Genomic DNA, 24,603 nt, shown 5'->3' with positions numbered 1-24,603 from the left:
ATATTCAGATAGTTGGCCTCCGGCTGCTGCTCTCCGCGTTATTCTCGGGAAAATAAATTACATATTGGCAGATTTGAGACCCGTGAGCGGCCTGACGGTCGTGCGTGCACGTAGCCAAGGTTTACGCAATCGCTGTTATATTTTCGTGATTGTTATTTTTTATTTATTTGGCTTGATTCCCAACGGGGTTGTCCCTGGCCGTCCAGTGCGCCCCTGAGCTTGGCCCGATCAGCGAGAGTGAGAGCTTGGCTCATTAGCGCGGAATTCGATGCTTTCTTTGGCGGCCGCTGGCGCGCTGCTGCATGCAGTGAGCGGCCAGAACAGGTTCCGCCCCGTTTATAATTCGCGCTCCGTGGCGGGCGGGACGTGACTGCCAAGTGGAGCTCTCAGTGCGTGTGTTCTTTTTTTTGCATCCATACGTTGTCTCCTCCACTTTGGCAGCGTAAAAATATCGAGTCGATTTGTATTTTCTTTGGTCCCGCGTTGGCGGTTTCCCCTCTGTCCAACCTTGGAAGCGTCGCGACTGTTCCCGCTTCTTTGCGGAATCTGGGTCAATGTCGAGAGATGAAGCTGCCGTCCATCGTTGCCGCTGCCCGCGAGTTTTGAAGTCAGAATTACGTGGGCAATAGTCTTGGAGAGGAGCAAGATGGTGCATTGGCCCGGGAGCACTCGTTGCCACCTCGTCTCACTATTCTTGCGTTTTTGCTTCTTGCGGTGGCAGTGTAGTGTAAAGGGCTTTTGGTAACTACCAGGGGCATTTGCCTGCCCTCGGAATCACACACACGCACGCACGCACGCACGCACACACACACGCACGCACACGCACAACACGCACGCACTCACGCACGTACACGCACACACAACACACACGCACGCACACACACACACACACACACACACGCACACACACACACACACACACACACACACACACACACACACACACACACACACACACACACACACACACACACACACACACACACACACACAACACGCACGCACACAAATAACCACAAAATTTGAACATTGTCTACTACTGCGTATGATTCTTGCCAACCGCTCTGCTGTAACCCGATGATGATGATGATTCCTATTGGTTTCCCCTTTGAAGCGGGGTGATGACATGTCATCTTACCAAGAAGGACTAATATAACCATGTTTTACACTCTTGGTTTAATACTAGCGCTGCTTAGGGCAGGCACTAAAGCTTATTAGGCCCGAAATACTTTCTTTTCCCTGTTACAGGTGGTAACACAGGTGGTAACTGGTAACGTGTTAACTGGTGGTAACTGGTAACTGGTAACTGGTAACTGGTAGGTGGTAACTGGTAACTGGTAACTGGTAACCCAATCGTGTTTATGTCGACTTCGCCACTACACACAAGAGCATTGCTGGGAAGCCATTGTACGTGGGGAATGTCCCAGTATCCATGCGAATGCATCCGTTTCCTCAAAATCAGCTTCACCGCTATGCATTTCATGGCCCATTATATCACGTGTTATGTTTTTTTTTTTTTTTGTTCCAGTTCTTCCTTATCGTTTCTTAGGGTACCAATCACGCACATTCGCACCAATATAACTGCTGACGACCAATTATGCATTGATTTCGCTGATATAGGGCGCCATACTTTTTCAGTGGCCTACTCCCCAAATAATCCTCACGTACTAAAAGATAAAACCGAAGCCGAAGATAAAACTTACCCCAGCGAAGGGTGCTGCTTCATGTGGCCACGCCCTGAGGCCCAGTAGGCGTACAGCTTCGGGACCATAAAAGTGCGTAGGTAACCTCGCTAGGGTTAAGGCTCGGGCTAGTTGGTCCATGGCTGCAGACGGAGGGGAACAGCGAAAATTTGGCCATAGATCTCAAGACGAAGAAAAGGATAATGGCCACGACGGTGCGAAGTTGCTAATGAATCCATAATTATTGAGTAATTCTGGTTTTTATCACAGGGACATTTATTTCACACCCCCTTTTTATGAAAAAACAAGTTAATTGTTTAAGCTACAGTCGGAGCGCAGTCAGGGATTTAGCCCCGGCCAGATCCCCTTGTGGGTACGAGCCAAGAGCGCTGGTTGCATCATCATCATCGTCGTCGTAATCATCAGCATCATCATCTGTGACGTTCGCAGGCGCGTTCACTTCGGCCCTAACTTGCGCTGACTACACGTCTCCACTACTGAGTTTACCTCCTACAGGAGGCGATAGAGTCGCGGGGTAGCGTGCACGAGCAGCGCCTCACTTCACGCCGACGACTCGGCCGGTGACGGCAGCGTTCAAGGCCAGCGGGTCAGCGACAGCTGCTGCCGGCGGCGGCGGCGGCGTCGGCGTGTTGTCTCTGCGCAAAGGCCTTGAACGCCAAGGGCCACCGATTGTCGCCGCTCTCGAAAGCCGCTCGGCGGCGTGAGCCACCTGAGGCCTCCTCTCCGCCTCTCCACGCGCTGTTTTGGCCGCACTGTTGTTTGTCCGAGGTGAACGCTGGCCGTTGTGCGCATACCCGCTAACGAGGTGCCTTCGGGAACGAGCCCCCCTTCCAATTAATTCGCCGCTCCGCCCGTGCTCGCGCAGCAGCCGCGGCGCTTAGGCCGAAGACAAAAGCGCTCGCCCGCGCTGCCCTTGAATCGTCGCCGAGCCTGGCGAAGGATAAATATGTGGCAGCCGACTTTCTCGCCTGGAACGCGGCGTGCCTTGGCGCGCTCAGACGTGTTGAGAATTCGCCTGGGGAACGGACGCGTTCTTGCTTCGGCGGCTTAACGCGATATCGAGATCGGAAAGCGTTTTACTTTCTCCTCGCTAATGATCGCGCGCAAGTGTGGTGCGAAGGATCGCTTCAGTCAATCCAGTTGTTTGTGGAGAGCGGATAACCGCTCCGTGTAGTGTTCTGTACTTTGGTACATGCCTTTTGAACCGGCCCACTGCGCATGCGCACTACATGACATAGCGCGGCTTATCCTGCTGCGCGCATGCGAACAGCCGGCATCGCACGGCGACAGCTGGCATTCAAAGCCGGGGCTCCCGAAGCTGCGTTATCTAGATTACAGTTTATAGCGTGCGCGTGTGCGTGTGCACGCATGTGGAGTGTGTGTAGGGGGGAGTGAGCCTGTACGCCGAATGGGTTGCTTATAATGCTCTGTAGTGCGCGCGGGTTTAAGGCTTATTGCAGGGAGTGCCATTACTTCAAATTTCGCGCCGTCCGCCGTATGTGCCAAAAACAATCGCGCCGTGGCCTGTAAAGGGTGCTTCACTGCGAGCATATGCTTAATGAGGGAAAGCCAACTTTACGAAGGAAGTCATAATGGTGTCAAATGAAAACGAACGGGAACTGCGACACGGGCCGCCCTCCTGACGTTCACTTGTGCACGGATGGCCTCATTTAAAAGAAATGTGTGGAGTGTCTGAAACTGGCGTCTGCAGTACCCCAATTTACGCGAAGACGCCCGCATCATGTCACTTCTTTTATCGCCTTTTTTCTATTTCTGTTAACTTGTACTTCTATTTCAGCTATTCTCTATAAATCTTCCTCATGCTTTCTATTCTTGGTGGCAAAATGACTCATTTAAGGAGATTTTAACAGGAAAAGAAGCCGCTCTGATTTAAATGATCGCTAGGCCCCGTCGGCCCCGCGACACGCTGTCTAAGCTGCGCACTAGTGACACACGTGATCGCGGCAATCAGGGCGCGTATATCGGACAAGGTCGGTCGAGCTGATGATGCATTGCACGCCGGGGCGCTTCACACGTGTGTCGGATCATTCGTTAACGACGTAAGGACGAAGATCGCCGCCGCGGCGAGGACGATAGACACAATAAGCAAAGCGCGCCTTTCGCGCCCCTGCCTTGCCCGCTCGCTTTTCTCTGTTTCGCACTGCGCATAAACCTCGCGTTTCGGTAACACTGCCGCTTTTGTTCCTGCATTTCGCTGCCATATTTTTCAACTTTGCGAGCGGGGGCACGTGGCAGAATGGGGCCGCGGAACAAGCGCCTGCACCACGGTGTCTGTTATTACAAGCACATTTATTATCAGGGGCTAGACAGGTGACCTCCCTGAAAAGTGGAGTATGCGGCGGCGGCTTCGCAGATTTGCAGACGCGGCGGGAAAAGACGCCCCTTCTACCGCTGCGGAGAGGAATTTGCAGCTGTGTGTACCGGCAGCCGCGTTTTAGGTGCGAGGGCCGCTTACTAGCGTGTACTCGTTAATGGACTGCGTACCTGTAAGCGCCGAGATAAGAGTTGATGTTGTCGATCTACGGGCGTAGTTCGCTCACGATTCGGAGAAATTTGCGTGAAGTAGGAACTTCGCACTGCGCCGGTGCGAAGGGCGGATCTAAAACGCATTTCGGCCGCGGCGCACATCAGCACATGAACGAATGCATCGGAAAAACATTGGCAGTAAATCGCTCTTCTCGTCGGTGCTTTCAGTATGCGTAAACTTGCAGACAACATTAAAAATGGCGTAGTAGTTGGCTGTTCGGAATTAATTTATGGGATTTCAGAAATCAGTCGTCAACTTCCCGTTTACAGGCTACGCTTTTTTTTTTTTTTTTTAAGTTAAAGGTTGCACTGGGTGCCTGCCTACGTGGTAGGAAGCAGCGTGCTTCTATTGCCCTCGCGGAAAAATTATGCGAAGATGGGCTTTCGCAACCGGTACGTTTATTGCGTACAAAAAACCGTGTCCGTACGCTGTTCTATATTACTTGGTAGCTTTAGCGGCAGTGACACCATGGGCTTGCTTACGCAAGGAAAGTAAACATCCCGATTCCTCGTCGCTCAGTAGTCCGTACTTTGCGCACGCAAAGTACGGACTTCTTACAAAGTACGGACAAAGTATTTTGCGCACCCGCCGCGGTGGCTCAGTGGCTAAGGCGTTGCGCTGCTGAGCACGAGGTCGCGGGTTCGATTCCCGGCCGCGGCGGCCGCTTTTCTGATGGAGGCGAAAAGCAAAAACGCCCGTGTGTACGAGATTTCGGCGCACGATAAAGATCCCCAGGTGGTCAAAATTAATCCGGAGCCCTCCACTACGGCGCGCCTCATCGCCTGCGTTGCGTCGGCGCGTTAAACCACTCAATCAATCAAGTATTTTGCGCACGCGAACCTGTTTTTTTTTTCTCGCGAAATGATTGCGCTTCTAACACCACCTTTTATCTATTTCCCCCGGCGTTTCGGAATACGTGTTTTCTAAACTCGAAGTTTATGTCAGTACGGATTGATACACGTATCTTCGTGAGGCTGATACAACGAATCCCCGCTATAACGAAGTATCTGGGACAAGCTGGCTTCGTTTTAAGCGATACTTCGTTAAAAGCAAGTATTATAGTGGCGGGACCACGGAACGCTTCGAGTAAAGCGATTTCGTTATAACGGGGGCTCACAGTATTAGTGCCTTCATTCCTAACAATACTCGACTCTGGCCCTCTTTTTACCTTATTCTAACAACATTTCACAGTCTGTAACAATACGCTACGCGCTGCTAAAATATAGCCGTTTTTTTTGTTTTGTTTTTTTCCACTTCTCCCTCACATTTGTGCCGAGGTGAAACGCTACGAAACGAACACACGCCGCTGCTTTGTCACCTTCGCGCGAAACAGTGACGTGGATGCAAAGGAAGTTGGGCTAATAAAATAAAACGGGCCGGAAAAAGTCGTTGCTCGCGCCGCATGTCACGTAGGTGTGATGTTTTTCTACAAAGAAGAAAAAAAGCTTTCCACGTGTTCGTCCGGGCGTGTGTGCGCTGGCAGACGGCAAATGCACATGGTGGTGCAGTCGGAGCGGATCGAAGTCAGGGCGAGTCAGTAAACAGCATAGTAAATCATTAGTACCATTTTTATTATTAATAGTAACTGCGTTTGTTTAGCCACGGCGGATTTTTTCTCTAACTTGCGCCCTGTTTTAACCACAACGCGGCAGTAAAGTTCCTGCTTCATGCCCATTGATCAACCCGAACTCGTGCGATCCGCGTTTCATTTTGTTTGCTTGGCACAGCTACATCCTACTTTATCGCTTTTAATACTTTCTTATGCACGGGCGCCTAAAATGGAACTCAGCCAGCTGATAATCTCCGTTATGTGTCGGTTTTCTTTTTTTGTAGCTAATAGCCACTTTGTTTTGTGAACCGACGGTAATCTCAGCCGATATGCGCCAAAGGAAATTTCGAATACAAGTCAGGCCTGTTTTGCCGATCAAGGCGTGCGTGTTTTTGTTTTAGCGCTTGTAGTTCAAAATTCAGCTGAATCTCCATCATGTACCCATCAATTCCCTCCCCCGAATGCTAGAAGCATTTACACGCCCCGTGCTTGGAGCATTTTGTTCTCAAGTACCCGTTATAACTTAACCACGTCATGCGTACCGCAGAGTCTGCCGCTACAACCAGTTGCACAAGCGCCGCCTTCCACACAGCGCGTCATCCAATTGGCTGCGCGTAGTGACGTCATCACCGGAGTTAACAACTGACTACGCGTAATGGGCAGCGCCCCAGCTCGGTCACTATGTGTCTTCTCAGAATTCTTCCACAATAAATGCAAATGATCCGAAAGATTGAACAAATCTTTCTTTGTTCAATAGCATGTATCACCGCCGTCGCACCGGTTGCGTCGCGCCTGCTGCGCGTCCGCTGTGACGTGTCACGTTTTCAGCGGTGGGCTAGGGTTCGCATACTAGGCCGAGGCGAATTTTTCCTCAACTGTGAACTTCTGTGCTTTCCGTTTGTACCCGCTCGACTGCATTTAAGGTGTATGTATTTTTTTTTTTTTTTTAGAAAATTAACTCAACCTTGCGGGTCCCGGCAAGCTCGTCGACCGCCTTTCAAATAAATACGCTCACAGATCAAAATGAGCTAACGCAATGTATTACTAGCCAGCCAGGCGCGCCAACTTGTTCTGTTGGTGGTTCGAGACGCTGTGGGCGTTCGCGCGATCGCTTACTTGGCAAGTGGCTCCTACGAGCGAACTGAGCACGTCTAATAACCCCGATAAGAGCAACATCGGCAGTTGGCCGTCGCGTCTGGCATTGGGCGATGCCGAGGCGTGAACGAGAGACGGGCTGCTGCTGCTGCTGCAAAGACGAGCGGGTCCTTGGACGCCAATCAAGACCCTGCCCGCGAAGGAGCGCGTCACCGCGTTTGATCCGTACAGCGCCGACGACGGCGGCGGCAATTTTCGCTCGCGCCGCTCTTTCTACCCATGCTTTATTTCTGACCCTTCTGCCACCGCCAGCGATGTGTCTACACGGCGCTCGTTTATTTTCTCGTTACTTCGCTGACCCCTCTCTTCCAGCCTCTCGCGCTCCCTCCTCCTTTTCGTCGTCATCGCCGCGTCTTGAGCTTCTCCCTTCTCCGCCCGTCGTGTGACGCGAAGCGTCCGTCGAGCGAGCGGAGAGTGGGTTCTCGCCGAGTCGCGTTCATCGCTCGACGTCCCCAGCGTTTTTTCAAAGGCGACGCCGAGACCCCGTCGGGCGCGTGCTCTTGTGAATGCGCGACCGGTAGCGGTGCCGACCCCCTCCAAGTTTTTCTTCTTTCTTTGTCAACCTGTTTACGTCTCGGTCCCCACTTCGTCACCTGCCCGCCTTGTGCATTCAGCGGTGAACCCGTTGTTCCGTCGAACATCCCCGTTCTTCGCAACTTGATCGCGCCTCCTTGCTTTCTTGTTTGATCACCGAGGATTATGTGTTGACTCTTGCGTTTTGGTTGGCCTCCGAAATGAGTCGGCTGTGGCGCCGACGAAGCCGCTCGATACCGCGGTAAGCCCCTTCCCTGCTTTCATTCATTGGACTCGGCAGGTTTCGCCCTTATCATTGTTCCCACCAGAATTTGTCCCAAGGAAGCCGACTGACCCAGTTCCTTTGTTGTCTTGTACATTGTAGAGAACCACGGTAGTGAACCGCGTGCTCTTTGAACAGCTGTTTAGTTAAACGTGCGCAACCGTTTATGACGGCGCTAAAGTGGCGGCACGCTGTATGTTTCATCTGAAAAAAAATCGCGGTCACGTGACCACGACGGCAGATTCCCTGACGAGCAGTGATAACGAGCCGGTGACGAAATCAGGCCTCAAACGGACGGATTGTAGAACTGCTGAAACGGAACCTCTTGAACGAAGTTGTGCGGAATGCCAACCTCGTAAGCCGCTCTCTATGGAAGAAAGAGGTTACACGTACAGTACTCAGCGATTGAAACGCGATACTCGGAGCGCGTGGCTGCCGCTGCTTGTTGCGCCACAGATGAGCGCTTGTGAAAGCGAGCTGATGCATTGTGGTATACGATGACGGTGAGAGCGTTCGTGACGCATGCTTAGTGCATCTGGGAGACAGCCCTTCAGTGTGTGGTTCTTGACGGAGCCATAGGGGTGCTACATGCCATGGCTTCAAAACGCTGCGCCTGCGTGCTGCGCCGCGCCACGATAACACATCGCGATAAATGTGCATTCAAATTCTTCATAATGCGCGCGATGCCAGCTCGCCCAGCTTCGCACGGCGCGGCGCAGCACGCAGGCGCAGCGTTTTGAAGCCATGGCATGTAGTACCCCTATGGCACCGCCAAGAACCACACACTGAAGGGCTGTCTCCCGGATGCACTAAGCATGCGTCACGAATGCTCTCACCCTCATCGTATACCACAATGCATCAGCTCGCTTTCACAAGTGCTCACCTGTGGCGCAACAAGCACCGGCAGCCACGCGCTCCGAGTATCGCGTTTCAATCGCTGAGCACTGTACACGATGCCCAGTTAAGCCCGGTCGGCGAACGGCACAAGGAGTAGTCGTAATGATATATTCCTAAACAGTTGGACCGTGAAGAAAATGGTGGCGTTGATGGCTCAGCGGCATAACGCGCTGTGCTGCTGGGCACGAGATCGAGAGTTCGATTCCCAACCGCGTCGCGGCTGCAATCCTGCCGGAGGCGAAATGCAAGTTACTGCCAAGTGTGCGATATTTCGGCCGACTTTGGTAGGGAGCGCTACGTGATTTGTCTGTATACCACTGCGCTACGGCGCGTGGTGTCATAGCCCGTGTTTATACAGTCGGTGCTTGAATTTCAAACTTCAGCTAAAACCCACTTGGGATACGTTGACCGCAAGACATACACAGTTGTACGACGAAAATACGAGACACAAGGGCGCTGCCAAGTGTGGAATACCAAATACTTGCCGATGCGGCACGCGGTATACTTAATCGTAATACCGACGTTCGCTCTTGCGCTTACTGCTGGAGTCACATGGACCATCGGCGCAGTATGCATCAACGGAGGACTTTTGAGGCGCCACGCTTACCCCACGCGCGTGTGGCGTTGCCGCTTCCTAACTAACTCGGTCGTGACAGAGTTGTATACGGCCCCGGCATTCAAGAGAGAAAAAAGTGAGGCGGATTGTGCATTTACGCTCCTCATTTGCCCCGCTGTCGTCGCGGTGTCAGTTTATACCTCGATATAGGCGCGCCCGTAAATAGCTGCGCGGTATTAATTTTTCGGCCAACTGCTTCCATGTGTGGCCAGCAACACCGCGAGGTGTACCGTATCCACTTCCTTTAAACTGTTTCCCAGTGTTCCCTTGCTCCCTCCTTCGCGGGTCGTTTCTGGCTCGTTGTGTGGCGGGAATTTACGAGCACGGCTAGTGATGGAGAGTTCCGCTGTTCTTCCGCGCGCTGCGACACCTCGCTCCCCATTGAGATGACGGAAGCGCCTGGCGATGAATGCCCCCTGCAGCTTCCGGGCACGTGCGGCCCTGCACAGCCGATATCGAGGAGCTCGCACCTCCGCGTCCGCATCACTACTGAACAGTGACGCTCAATATGGGTTTAGAAAATTTATTTATTTATTTATTTATTTTACCCTCAGGGCATACAAGCATTCTAAAGGGGGGTTGGGGGGGCTTACATAGAAGCAAAAAAAGACGTCAAAAGCACGCGACAAAAGTTTAAGGATTGTACACACAAAAATATAAAACAATGTCTAAGAAACTGGTAAAGCAAATGCAATAACCGCAGCCATAAACGAAATCACACTCGGAGCAAAAATAAAAGCAAATGGTAAGCGCACATCATTCGCCGTAAAAGAACACAGTAACGGCGGATCGACACAAGCACACAATACACTAAGAAAAAAAAAAAGAACCAATAAACAACGAAAAACAAAAAAGCACTCCTTACTAGAAAGTATTGGGAAAAAAAATTATGACGCGTTTCGGGGAGTACGAGCCGTGGATGATGTCATCGACAGCGTTTTTGGTTCATGAATTCAAGCGCGTGGGGTTTCGTCGCGTGCCCTCATGTTCGGACCCGCCGCCGTGGCTCAGTGGCTGATGCGCTGTGCTGCTGAGCCCTAAGACGCGGGTTCGATTCCCGGCCGCGGCGGTCGTCACTTTTCTGGTGGAGGCGAAAAGCGAAAACTCTCGTGTGTTGGAAGATTTCGCCGCACGTTGAAGATGCCCAGGTGGTCTAAACTAATCCGGAGCCCGCCACTATGGCGCGCCTCATTGCCTGCGTAGCGTCGGCGCGTTTAACCCCCACAATCAATCAATCAATCAATCAATCAATCAATCAATCAATCAATCAACAACGTGCTTGAACATTTTTCAAAGACCTAAACGTTGCCGAGATAAATTCGGCTATTACAGTGCACTTAGGAGTAGTAACAACTTAAAACACCTAAAAGTATACGAGGCTCGATTTCTTCCGTGCATGTCCGTGCACGTATGTATAACTTCTGGTCGAAGGATGTTCGGAGTTGGATGTCTATCCACCTCACAGTCACCGATGGCTCCAGAATAAACGTCAATTCGAAGGTTGCGCACCACGTCACCGATTTGTCTGAAATTACATCTGGGGCTTCTCGTCTAAGGAAAGAGGAGGTCAAGAGGCAGGGAGAGCTGTAAAAAACTGGTCCCTACCAAGAAGCGCGGTCGTCTACTCTCGCTTTTCAAGCGGGTCGTCGACACGGCGCACGCGTCCATGCGGTCGTGGTCTACCGCGCCCGACCGAACATCCCACAGGTGAAAGGTGAAGCCCGAACGTTTCTTTCTCACCCCCGTTTTCCTTTAGAAGCGATCGGGGCTTTTTGCCCAGTTCGAGGGCCGTTTCTTTTCTTTCGGCTAAGAAGTGCAGCTTCAAGTTTCTCGTCACTCGTAATCCGTAATGACTTCATGACGAGGCACTCTGAACTAAAGGGTGACGGTTCACCCATGTCCGCCGCCGCCAGCCGACGTCGCGTAACGCTTGGCGAATCGCTGCCGAAAGGAAGAACGCATGCCGGTGGTGGCGCGGTCACGCTTGCGTAATTTCCGATTGAGACGCCCGTACGTCGAGCAAGGCACGCCCATGCGCCCGAAAGTTGCTCTTCTTGCGTCTACTGGAAACGCGATCAGGAGGCGACGGACGTGTACAGTCGTCGTATCTGCCCCAGTGCTGGCATAGTTTCTGATCAAGGCGGCACACACCACGCACTCGCACACAGTGAGCAAGCAAGCACATGCCCGCTTGTGCACGTCTTGAGTCACAACGCGGAATATCAATGATCACACCGTCTGAAAGGGACACAGCAATGGAGGTTAAAATTGAGAATACCTAAGCAGCGTTTTAGGGGCGACTTTCCGTCGTCCGTGCTCACGGTGCAGCACCGTGTAAATCGAAACGTCTGTGAACAAAAGGTTCGCAAAAGGTTAACAAGAACAAAATAAAAGGTTCCAAAAGATTAGAGAGAGAGAGAGAGAGAGAGAGAGAGAGAGAGAGAGAGAGAGAGAGAGAGAGAGAGAGAGAGAGAGAGAGAGAGAGAGAGAGAGAGAGAGAGAGAGAGAGAGAGAGAGGGAGGGAGGGGGGGGGGGCGTGCTGCGCATGCGCGAGGAGCATTGGATTGGATTGGATTGAAGGGGATTGGATTGGATTGGATTGGGAATCGTTTTAGCAGCAGTAAGCACTCTCACGGGTGATTTACCGTAAGAACGATCCCCAGTCCTTCGCCCACTCGTCGTGATTCACTTCGTGGAGATGCGTGAATTTTTTTTACAAAGACCGTGACACTCGAGCCCGTTCTTTTTCGTCGTAATACCAGCATTTATTTCGAAATTATACCGTGGATCTTCAAACTCTTTCTGCGTAAGCATCGTCTTAGTAAATTTTTCATGACGTCAGTAGCGACGCCGTTTAGCTAGCGCAGAGCTTTCGTACTTGTGATCACGCAGAAGACCTGCTCTTTGTCCCGTGAGGCAGGAGGGACTTCGGTTCAAGTGCTCCGGTCGAGGGCTCCTCCGTAATTGCAGTGATCGACCGAAATTGGCCCAGGTGCGCGCGTAGGATCGTATTTTTCTGCGCGGTGAACGTGAGGGGCTTTGGACAGCGTGGCAAAAGTTAATATATCAGGGGTTAAGCACGTGGCACAAGTTCTTGCCCAGTGAGCAGTCGTCTATAACTTGCTGTGTCGCTTTTGGCCAAAATAGGAACAGGCGATAAAAAAAATATTGGAGTGTAACTGCAGTGTCTGGTTGATTAATGAACGTCGCCTGTCTGTGGAATAATCGTTAGGGGCAGTTTCTCCTGTTCTATAAGCGCTCGAGGTTGGAGTCGCACAAAGCAAGGTCGTAAAAAGCATTGCCGGATGTGCCTTATGTGTTTCAAGCGCGAGGGCAATACCAGATAAAATGGTTTGTTCGTACACACTTAGCCACGGTTCAGGACCTTTCGAGAGACATAAAAGTGGTTGGTGAGCAGACAATTACTTACTGTTTGCGAACAGGGTCGACAAAACATACTGACCGCGGCTATATCTGTATAGTCACCGCCGTAAAAGTCAGCACAGTAAACGAGGTATGCGGGTTGAACGTTTGGCTTCTTTTTCTGCTGTATATAGAAACTTGGAGGGCCAGTACTGTGAAATAATTTCGGGAACCTGAAGGAGGCGGAGGCAGAGGAGGCAGAGGAGGAGGAGGAGGAGGAGGAGGAGGAGGAATAAACGGGTCTCTAAAGCAGTCTGCCCCGTGCAAGAGTCCTCATTCCATTACCCCTTAAGTCCGTCCGGCTTCTTGGGTTCTCTGCACCAGCGAAAGCTGGTCATCAGGGTCCGAGCTGGACAGTGCTCTCTCCCAGTGCCCAGGGTAGGGGAAGGGCAGGGGTAGATGGGGGTTCTTATCACAGGCAGAGACTGCCAGAGCTCCGTAGCTCCCCAGTATTTTTTCTTTTTCGTTTTTGTTCTTTAATGCGCCTCCAAACTGACTGAAGTCGATGTAGACAAATTAGATTTTTATTTGATTTTCTTCTCGGGACTATTTCATCATGTTTTCCACCTGACGATTGCATCCGTAGTGGAGTTGCCCGGCATTAAACAGAAAAGTTTGCTGTTCAGTGCGTTCTCGGGAGCTCTTAAAAAGGGGACGTGATGGCAAAATGCAAGTTAGCTCCATTAAAGGACGGCTCTGTCCCGATAACACCAATACCAATTTTATCGCAAACTTTCGAACAAATAATGGAGATATCAAAGAAAACATGTTCAACACCGGCGCCACTTTCCGGCGATGTCTCTGTTACGTGATCTTGTTTGTGCTATTGGCGGCTGTCGACCAAAGGCACCATCAAATACCATGACTGGGAGATTGTAGTGGGGCATCCAGTGCTGTATCAATTGAATGCTGGCGCGCAGTTAACGCATTGATGAAATATTTTTGTGCCGACCCATTTTACGTCACTCATTCCCATATTATGTCAATGTATTGCGAACTGTCGAAGTTTTTCGCAATTGCTTCCGTTTTCCCTCTTAAAAAGCGTCCCCCGTGGGTGTAACGGAGCTGTGTGAGTTACCAAGGGATGGTTGTTTGAAATTAAACGAAGCGGTATTTTGTCTTTATGGCCCCTTTCACAGATCATGCGGTGGGTGACACGGTTTCATCGTTACGCGTTGGTCTACGTTCGACACGGGGGCTTTAGCGAAGTTTTCGATGAGTGCGGAGGATTGTTCGACGCTGTAGTGTACAATTATGGATCGCGAGTTAAAATTAGCCCGGGCGACGGCTGCGCGACTTCTATTCCCGGTAGGCACGGGTACCGTGTTTGTACACGTGCTACTTCCGCTCTTCACACACGCCGTACGCGAGCCACTCCCCACCACCACACGTTGTTGTTCATTGGCGCGCACGTATTTTTTCCATTCAGGGCCGCCACTTCCCCAACCTGTTTGCGCTTATTGGCGATTGTAATGAATCGGGTGCCGAAATTACTTTTTTTTTTCTCACTAGCGCATTTTCTTTTTAGGGAGGTGTATGGCGTGGGCTTCGGGACCACATGTGCTGCAGCGGGCTGTCTCTGTTCCGTGTAGTCTTTACAGTAGACACGGGCTTGCATATTGAAAACACTCGGCCAAGGTTAACACGGGCGCTTCGGTGTTCCCGATGCGGGCCCAAGGACACTTTCCACATTCTGGCGCGTGCGTTCGGGAGGCTCTCGGATCAGGAAGGCGGGCACGCATAGACCTATCCTGCTCTGTCGTCTGTAGGCGACTTTCTCGCCACGTACGTACGAGTGTGCAAGGCGCGCAGAAGACACGCATTTGAAATGTCACTGATTGATTGATTGATTGATTGATTGATTGATTGATTGATTGATTGATTGATTGATTGATTGATTGATTGATTGATTGATTGATTGATTGATTGATTGACAACTGGGTGGATGGGATGGAATCGAATTGGGTTGGAATGGAAAGAGATGGGATGGTTGGAAGAGGGTGGATTGGAATTGAGAACGGATGGATTACGAATGTATTGGAATGTATGGATTTAGATGGATTTGAATGGAATTAAATGGTTGTGCGCACGCGCGGATGCGCCGATCATGTTCACGGGGCAGAGCCGCATCGGTTTACCGATCAGCTAAAACTCGCTAGCTTTTTTCTAGCCGGTTGTGCAGGTCATAGATAAATTTATACCGTGAATAGAGAGGTTGGCTGGAACTTCATATGCAAAGAAGCTGCCTGCTAAAGGCCATATACTCATAACAGGACAATGAAATCTACGTTTCGGGCAATAGCTAGCGGTGTTCAGGCAAAGGCTATTACCACGGCGAAGCATCGTTGAAATACACACCCTGTGTTATCTGCTGGCGCACATTCGCATTTAACGCAGCTTTACAGCTTGAATATAATTATAGCGTGAAACGTGCAGCAAAAATGCCTTCGTGCTTCATTTTATTGAGGACCGTTTTACGTCAATCTGATTTAGTTTTACTTTGTGTTTTACACTTACAGACACGCGCGCGCGTGCGCGCACACACACACTGCGATGTGTCACGTATACCTGTCTGACGTCACCAGCGACGTTCTACTACAATTAAAAAAAAAAAAAGGAAAACAACAGAAAGCGCCGTTCGTCGAATCCGCGGTTTATGACAAGTGGGGTGCGCGGCTAGAGTCAGCAGCGCGGTGGCTGGGTGACACATTAAGCGAAAGCTGGCGGGAATGGGCGGCTTTGACTGAGCGAGACAGGTTGGCTGTAAAACAGCGAGCAAAAGGAGAAAAAAAAAAAAAGAAAAAAACAACAGAAAAACGATCTCGACGAAGCATGTCCCACCATAAACATTTCGCATATACCTCCACGCGCACTTTGAAAGCAGGAGTGAATCGGCGCCTGGTCGGATCAGAGCGCAAACCGATGTCCCTGCCCCGCGCGAACAGGTGGGGAACAGGGCGGTGATTGTTCTTTTGTTTATTGTGAATCGCGATGTTCCCCTGCTCGCTCGTTTCGATTTGTGTCGGGCGTCGTCGACGACTGCTACGGCCAACGGGGACGGCTCGTTGATAGCCGCCCTTTTTTTTGCGGCCGTTCGAAGCCGAGGGCGTCGGATTTTATTTGCGCGGACGAAGCGTGTCTTCATTCGTCACCTGCTCTGCGCCGGATTGGTGAATGCAACTTTGTGGCTGCTTTGCTTCGTGTGTGCAGCCGCGGGAGTTTTGAAACCGGTTGACTCGGTAACTGTTCGTGCGACGGTACTGCCTTCAAGGATTGGATCGTGTCGCTGAACGCGCAACGATTGTTGGTTTTCGAAAACTGTGCGTTGTTCGAACAAGCGGAGGTGTCCGATATGACGCTCACCTATTTCTGGGACGTCCTGCAGGTGAGTACCTGTTTTTTCGAAGGATGAGGGCGCTTGTCTCCGTTTGGGCCCATAGTTCATATAGCTCTTTGCGGGAGCTATACAGAGAACATCATTTGGGGCTTTTTAGCAACAAAACAAAAAGCCGGTATGGGCCGCCGCTTCTCAGGCTTGGTTATAAGGGGTGGAGGTTTTTGCAGCCGTTGTGTACGGCCTCCAGATTTAGCAGAAAAGTAGCCGTTTGAACTCTCTGTAAATTCACCGCGTTAAAGTTTTTTTTTTTTATATATATAGTCGAACATGCTCGAATACCATGGGGCGCGGGGAATCAGGATATGTTATTTGCATCGCAATCATGGATTCGGGTGGTTCTTGCATCTAGTTTGACGTAGAGAAATGGACGAATGAAATGTGTGCGCGAAAATACAAACCACAATGCATCACATCGCTTGTGGTTCATGAACGTCAAATATTTGCGCCGTTTTGTTTGGAAAGATTATTATCGCTCGGTAACTGAGCAAAGCGATCATTCTACTTGCGCGGAAAGAAATTGCGTGTTTTCTACATTCCGTTTCATTTTTTGTGTTCCAGTTTCATTGTACAGCTGTGAGCAAAAGTTTACGGACCAAGAAAATGGCACTTTTGGATTATTTATCTTCCGGTAGCAGCACAAAAACTGGGGTATGCATGCGAGAGGCTGTGTAATTACAAAAGTATTACAAAAACACCGTACATAACACCCCGGGCTGCCGTGTGGCAAAAAAAAAAACCCAAATTTGCTGCTTCCCTGGTCCGTAAACTTTTGCTCTTGACGGTACGTGACTCTACCAAGGAAGTGCGCATGTTCTCAGTTCAATCCTGATTTAGCTTGATTGGCGGTGAGCGCGACCACGGGTGGCGCTGCGGAGCGCGCCTCCGTGACGTCGGCTTTTAGGGATTCTCGCATTTGTCGTCTGCTTCACTCGGGCTCGCTCTCTATGCCGTTTCGTTGCACGCGGTTGAGATTTTGTGCTTGTCCGCAGCAGATCTCGCGAATGCGCAACTTTTTTTTCGTAACAAAAGACTTAAAATAGCGTAAACTAGCTCAAGGCGTGATTTTAAGTATAGTTTTTGATACCGCTCCGGAAAAAAACATTGCCGGCGTCGCCCATGCATTGCTGCGAAGCTGGTCCTGTGCGGAGCGCGAAGAGTCGGAGCTAGGCGTCAGCCTCTGTGTTCAGCAGTCTTTCGAACAAAGGTAACAGCCGCAGGCTGACAACCGACAACAGCGAAAATGGAAGACCAAAACAAATTCCAGGCCTTCGGGGCTGTCGGCTTTGGTAGAAGGCATTACGATTCCAGCTAATCGCATGTAAGGCAAAACAGATTTGGCAACCTTGCCTAACACTCGAAACTACTGTATCAAGTCACTTTACGTTGTCACGGCATGAAAGTGTGCCGACATGCACTATGGGGCACAAATAATGTAGGTTGATTTCCAAATAACCTGCTGTGAGTATAGGCGCGTGCTGGTTTTCTACCTGGCTTCTAACCAGTATGCAGGCTTATTGAGCAAAACGAGTAACCTGTAAGGCAAACATACAGTAAGACTATGTTTTTTCATATTTGGAGGGATATTTCGGTACATTTGCCACAACCATATCATCCCAATATTCAGACAGGCATTATAGTAAAACTGCACTGAAGAGGGGGAGGACCAGGAGGAGGAGAAAACTTTAACAGTAAAATCGAGCTGGTTAGTGGGCAGGCTCCTCAGTCCAAGACGAGAGAGTAAGATTCATTCTTCAATTCACCGAACGTCATCCCGAGTAGGCCAGGACTTGTTCTTTGCGACTGAAGGGGTTGGAAAACAATAAAGAGCTGTCTGGACATATTCATTGGTTTCGAATTGTGTTATACTGAAAATTGGCATGTATACTATTTATTGCGTTATGTTAGCAAGTATATCAAGTTTTCAACACCGTAATCATGTCATAACTTTTCGGGTTGAGATTGAGTTCGTTACGATATCGATGGTTCGATAGAAATTAGGTGCACAAAAGCCGCCTTCGAGTACTGTGGACAACGTTATCTGCGCCGTAGCACAGATCTTATTGCATTGAATATTCACACGAACTTTGTGAGCCTCGCAAACATCCCCAAACCTCCTAGGACGTTTAGGACGGCGCAGAAAATGAATGCGTTGGGCACAGAAAAAAAAAAAAAAAACGTTCATCTAACAACAACGAAAGAAAGAGAAAACACCCGTTTTATTTCCTGCTGTGCGACCCGCTGCTCGATGCGTAGCATTAGACTGTTGAGTCTTCATAAGAGCATCTGAGAAATAGTTAAGGGAAGCCTACGCATTTTGATTACTTATCGAGGAGCTCTGAGCGCTGAAACTCGCAAATACGCTAGATAGGACGAGGGCGAGTTACGTCTGAGCGATGCTCTCTGAAAGTCGTTCTCTCTCTCCTCGTGTGTTGTAAAATTGTGCGGGACAAAGCTTGAAATTATTCAGAGCCGTCAGAATCTGATTGAAAACACGCTTTTTAAAGCACCAAAGCATCAAAGTGGGCCATTTCTAGCAAAGGCACTGCTGCCAGTCAGAACCGGACGACCGGGGCGCGGGTGTAGCAGCGCGGCGAATGTAGCAGACGACAGCGGAGCGGGTCCCTAAGCTGACGTCAGATCCAGGGGTTCTCTCTCACTGTAATGATTCATTGAAGTTAATTCGGTATATTTATATAAGGTATATTAATATATTAGTATATCAGTATATTAATATAATAATGCTACAAGGTTGCATAAAAATTGGATGAGCTTCTGCTTGATCCGAGAATGATTATAAAACGATGCATTGATCTTACAGCCTCATATGTTACGACTTCTTGGCTGTCTCTAGGATAGAGCTTTAATTCTTCGCGTGTTGCACGCCTACTGTTTATTCTAATTCGTAAGTTAGCAAACTCCCGTGTCTTACGAACATAGATCGGCGGTCTCGCTCTTGAGTGCGCACTTTCGAAATCGCAGCCCTGATTTCACTTTCGAGGAGGTGCGCCTCCGGATTTAGTTCGACCGCTGATAAGAGCGCATGTCAGCCGCGAATGGGAAGTCTGAGAAAAGTTAGTGCATGAGAGTTGGTGGATGTTCGTGTGAGAGGGGAACGAATGTGAGTGCGTGCACTAGACCCAAAGTCGCGCCTGTTCGCTCGTGAGTGGTAGTCGCATCCGAGGAAGCGGCTGAATGGATGAGTGGAGTGGACGCATGATGAGTGGTCTCTCAGAATGGATGAGTGGTCTCAGAATTTGTTTTAAACTTCCTATCCGTAATGTGGGAGGCATCTTTCCCGCCTCGCACAGTCGTCCACCACCTTAGCTCCGGTGGAGCGACGCTTTCCGCACTTACCGCGTTCTCCTTTCTTAGCGCAAGGTAATTTAGTCACTACTTCTGCACTGCTATGTGAAGTTAAAGGTGGCACGCAAGTCGTTCCAAGTCGAAAAAAAACGACAAGAGAAATTTCTGTAGTTTTGTCGTATTTTCGCGTGTCGTACTGTCGTCTTGTCGCATTCTTGTCGTGTCGTTATTCTGGTGTTCTGTCGTGTGTCGTATTTCTGTCCCGATTTTGATGTTCAGTCGTGCCGAATTCCTGTCTTGTCGGGATACTGATGTTCGATCATTCGTTGTACACGGTTTGAATGTTATTGCCCATTGTGAAGAGTAGCGTAAATATCAGTTCTGTTGTGACTACAGGAATGTTTGTCGTTGAGAAAATTGACCTTGTCGTTACGACAGAAATGTGTGTCGTAACAACAGGCGGCTTTGTTGTAACAACAGGATTTCTGTTGTCTCAACAAATTATTGTTAGGTTTTTCCGGTATTGCTGTTGCGAGTTTAGACTGTTTTGAATCGTTTTGCGTGAGAATGTTCAGGCTATGCCACGCTGGAACATGAGATGGCGGTGCTGTGGGCGACTGTACTCCTTGAGACAGTAGGAGAGAACCGCGGCCCTACTTCAGGGCTTGCGGCGCGGCTCGACGGCTTACGATCTCCGGGCTCAAATGCTCCCGTCGGCTCCGTCTGGCGTGCCAGAAGGAACCAGTTCGCTATCGCCGTAAACTTGCAGGGTGGCCATCAATCTTAATGTCCGGCGCACGGCGCCGCCTTTGTGCGCATGCGCGTAGAGACAACGCGCTGCAATGGTTAGGGCCGCCGCCTGTCCGCCAGCTTCCCCGGCTGTCGGCTTCTTGAGTCGGTGCCTGTGTTTCAAGAGGGACCGCCTCTTTTGTCCTTCCGATAGCCTCGAGCACTCCGCGCGTTTGGAAACCGTCGCCCAGGGGCCGCGGCGTGTCGGGGAGTAAATATAAATAGAGAGGGGCCGAGTGGCAGCCGCCATGATCCAATCAACGTATGACGGGGGCGCCTCTGATTGTCTTTGATCGTGTCGGCGCGGCGCTTGGCCTTTTACGCCACGATGGGAAACTCCGCCCGCTAGCACGCTGGCCGGGATTGCTCTCCCTTTAGTAGCTTACACTTGCTGCGGCTTCTGCATTATGCTCGCTCGCCCGTTACGTGTTGTACGACGAGGCTTTGCGGGGAGGGACGGGCGGCTTGGCACCTCGTCAGGCCTTCGATGTCAGCGGGGAGGAGAGCGGCTCGCGCGCGCGCTTGGCTTTGGTTCCTTTGTTGTCGGCTCGGTTTCGCGCGGCCTGCGTGCGCTGCTGCCGCCGGCGGGCTTGTTGACCGCTAATAAGGAAGTTCCGAATTGAGCCGGGAACCCCCTTTGCTGCTCATGCTTGTTTCGCGAGCGTCTGCGTTCAACCATGGGACTTTGTGTGTTTTGCTTACTCGTGGCATCGCATGTATCTCTCTCCCTCTCTCCTTCTATGCCAGCCCCCTCTCCAGTCTGATCCGCGAGTACTACTACAGCAATCTTTCTCTTTCATCCTCCCTCTCTCTCTCTTGCTCTGTCCTTAAATGAGGCTGAAGTGAAGGGGACGGCTCGTGAAGCGCGACCTCCAGATTGAGCTTCGGTTATACAATGCTTCCGCTCGCCGCGTTTCATCTGTTGCAATGGACGCGCTTTCTTGACGCCGCTCCAAGGGACAAATCAGTTCGTCGCCTGGCCTCGCGGTGTGCGAAACGAGTCGAAGAGATACGCTTCAGGTTACTGGAACCTAGCTAAAGCTTCTTGCGCGGTTGGTATGCTGACTTGACTAAGCTTCATTCAATCCTCAAACATTCGAATGTTTGCAACAAAGGTATACTACATAGTTGTGTGTATAAACGGACGCTCACTGGGTTATGACTGCACGTTCATAAATGTTCCAACGTCATTGCTGCACTAATTAAGTCATACTCTGTATCTCACATCACACACAAGATTTTTGGAACGGTTGGTGAATAGACATGTAGTGTTCAACACCGCCCCCTTTGGAGCAATACCAGCATACCTTTAGTTATATACAAAGGGAGTCCGTGAATTTTTAAGGGTTAAATCGGCTGCTTTAAGCGCACTGCATTTCTTCTCTAGCGTTTGCCGTAAGCGGGGGTTTATTAAGGGAACTGCCCTATAACTTACAGAAAAGGCTCTTTTCGCTCAGTCAGTCGTGGGTCTGTAGTCACAACCGCGTTACTTTGCTTTTCTTGAGAAACGTGCTTCGAGAAGTACAACAGGCAGCGCCCCCTATAGAAGTGCAAAAAAAAAAAAAAAAAAAAAAAACTAAACCAACCAACTTGTTCCGTAGCGTACCGGCACGTGTCTACAGATATGACCTCGGCGGTTTCTTTTCCAGCAGTTCTGCGTAGCCCTTTATGTGCCGTACGAGCGAAAGAAGACACGAGAGACGCTGCTTTCGGCAGAAGGAAAACAAATTGCGACCGCCGCCTTCGCCCCGGCGATGTTCGTTCGCGCTGGTTTCACCCCGGCAACAACGGGCGAGGCGGTTCCCGAAAAACCTTCGGCGCTCTCCTCCTCCTCAGGCCGAGAGACGACGACGAGCGAGCGCTGAGCCTCGCCGCCGTCGTGTTCCATTAAGGGCTCGTCCCTAGCTGCCATCTATCAAGTTAAGATGGATGCGCCCTTAAAACAAGCAGCCCGCAGTCTCCCGCTATGCTCGCAGGGCCGACGGGGCCCCGTCTGGTGACGTGCACCCTGTGCGGTTCTCGCGCGCCCTGACAAGCGATACACAATAGGGGGCGAGTGGCTGGGCTCCTTCGCTGCCGCCCTACATTATGGCCGGGCTGCTCTAGGGCGCCGTGGTTTCGGCGCCCTTGTACCAAGCATCCTCCGCGCGAATGAGCCGAGATGCGCCGCGGCTTCGTGGCTCACGTGCCTGCGCAAGGAAAAGCCGCCTTGCCTGTGCCGGCGCCTGGGACGTGACATGTGGAACGCCACGAGTTCGTTGTTGCCTATCGACGGGGCTGCGATTCGAGGTGGTAATCCGAAGCGCCAGTGAGCTTTTTGCAACTGCGGGTGAAAAACGCAAATAGATTTCTTTCCGCGTGTATCTCCGCCCCTAGCCACATGCGGGGCAATGTGGCGCCACACTTGCCCACTCTATGTGGACCTGTCCATCCAATCCCTTCCCTTTAATCACCCGTGACGAGCATTGGGAGGGTGCGCTGGGTAGCTCCGACCCGGGTGTTCAGATCGCCTTGGTGGAACGAGCTGCAATCGTCGCCGCCGACCTCCAACCGGCGGCCACCACGCTTCCCTAACTCCAGTCGCTCAATAAAAGTTGTTTTCTCTCTCTCCGCGTATGTCGTTTTCTTTGCTTGTACCTATAAATTGCTGCAAAAGTACGTGGTGTCCTCGCGTACCAGTTCTTCTCTCTCTCTCTCTCTCTTTCTCTCTCTCTCTCTCTCTAGAGAGGATGTCATATTCATAAGCTTGAGAGGATATATTTGAGCTGAATGATACAAAAATGTCCATGCGGTCATGAAACAGACCGCTTTGAGAGCGAAGAAGTACCCGAGGCACTACTTCGGCAACCTTTATCTGTTGGCAAGGGATGCACCATTACAACCACCATCGTGATTGACGTGGGCAGATGGCAGTTTGTTCCGTTCAGACACGTCCCGTTACCTTCTTCATTTGGCCGGTAAGCTGCACAGGCGTCGCGTGGCTTCTGTTGCAAAATTTTGTCCTTATACCTGTGGCTACATTGTAAAAATGGGTTGCTCCTCTCGCGCTTTCCCCCTCAATGAGTTGCAACAGTCTCAGCAATTGTCTACTTGCACCACGACTTTATAGCGGGGTTTGCGAACACCGCCTCGATTGGAAGGCCGCACAGCTTACCACCACTGTCATGTCCCCTCCGTGTAAGCGATTGACTAGGCTCGTCTTATCCCCATCACGGGGACATGTTCTACAGTTTCTTAATCTTGTCCGCACGCATCAGTAGCATGGCCTTTCAGTGTTAGTTCTACAAGAGGGCCTTCTTCTTACCTAGGTGGTGTTCGTGACGTCCTGTCTGCCACGATGCTCCCGTTCTCCGTGTGCTCACGCCTCCTTTCCATCTCTCGGTGCCGTACGCTCAACAGCAGTGCATTTCGGAGAAGACAGTCGGGTGGCGGAGCGTCCCTCCTCCATCCTCCTCCGGCGTTACCCTTTCCCTTCGTACTGTTCTTTACCTCGCTATTTTGGGCCCCCTGAGTTACCGCTCCTTGCCTGTCCTCTCTCTTCTGGTCCCTCGAAGAAGCGATCCTCGGTCTTCCACCTGTTGTTACCTGTTAGCTCCAATGCAAGTCTCCCTCTCGAGAGCCGCGCGAAACCCAGCCCTCACGCCTTGCACTTTCTTTTTTTATTTTCATCCCCGCAATTGTATTTCACCTCTTCGAGTTTTCCAGCTTCTTTTTCTGGATTGTGCAGCGCGGTCCGTGTGCTTCGCTCTTTTGTTTCTTGGCCGTTGTGGCGCCATCTTTCTTCTCTCTTTCGGATGGGGGCCTATTTTCGAATGTATCTCTACTTTTGTTTCATCTTTCAGTGCCTCGTTTCCACTTCTCGCCTTCTCGTCGTCCGATGTTTTTCGCAGTTCGCTGCTCCTTCTTGCCTGTCAAGGTTGTCCGAAAGCTTGGACTCTCCTGTACTTTCCAGCATATTACCGGCACCCGGTTGCCAGTTGTGAGGAGAAGAGAGTAGGGGGGGAGAAGACGGGGGGGGGGGGGGGGGGTTGCACTCGGGTCTCCCCTCCTTTACGCACGCCGCGGAGCGAGCTCTGGCTGACCCGCCAGTTGTTCATTATCACTCGACGTCGTGCTGCCTTTCTTTTGAGAGAACCTGGTGCTCTCTGTTCTTGCGTGGTCTTACCTTGGTTACGGCGAGGTGTTCAAAAAAAGTAAAGTAATGACGAAGGGAGCTATGGGGTAGGCGTGCTTCGTTTTAGTCTCTAAATCCCCTCACCCCTTCTCAGTAGCATTCGTCTCGTATGCTCTTTGTTTCGCTCCCATTTTTATTCTCCTCATCGCAGTCTAATGCAGTGCTGGTTGCAAAGTTAAGGTGCGTATTTCAAAGCCATGGTACTGGCTATTAATTTCTTTTGACGAAAATTCAGACATGGGCTTAGGTTGTT

At 50.8% G+C, this 24,603-nt stretch overlaps 1 protein-coding gene across 5 annotated transcripts in view; it reads left to right on the top strand.

The window, feature by feature from the left end:
• Pnt (ETS transcription factor pointed) overlaps window positions 1-24,603 on the top strand; it is a 333,486-nt gene that overhangs the window by 177,199 nt on the left and 131,684 nt on the right. Inside the window, exon 1 of one of the 5 annotated variants that reach the window (XM_077707314.1) lies at window positions 15,931-16,072. The exons of the other annotated variants lie outside the window; for them this stretch is intronic. Coding sequence (XP_077563440.1) covers window positions 16,040-16,072 — 33 coding nt within the window. The 5' untranslated portion in view covers window positions 15,931-16,039. Of the gene's footprint in view, window positions 1-15,930; window positions 16,073-24,603 lie in introns of those variants that run through there. 5 annotated transcript variants of the gene reach the window in all.

Source organism: Haemaphysalis longicornis, unplaced genomic scaffold (assembly GCF_048455015.1).
Source record: "Haemaphysalis longicornis isolate Haplotype H1 unplaced genomic scaffold, Haemaphysalis longicornis Haplotype H1 scaffold_4, whole genome shotgun sequence".
Classification (NCBI taxonomy): domain Eukaryota; kingdom Metazoa; phylum Arthropoda; class Arachnida; order Ixodida; family Ixodidae; genus Haemaphysalis; species Haemaphysalis longicornis.
This window is presented reverse-complemented; position numbering and strand designations above follow the sequence as displayed.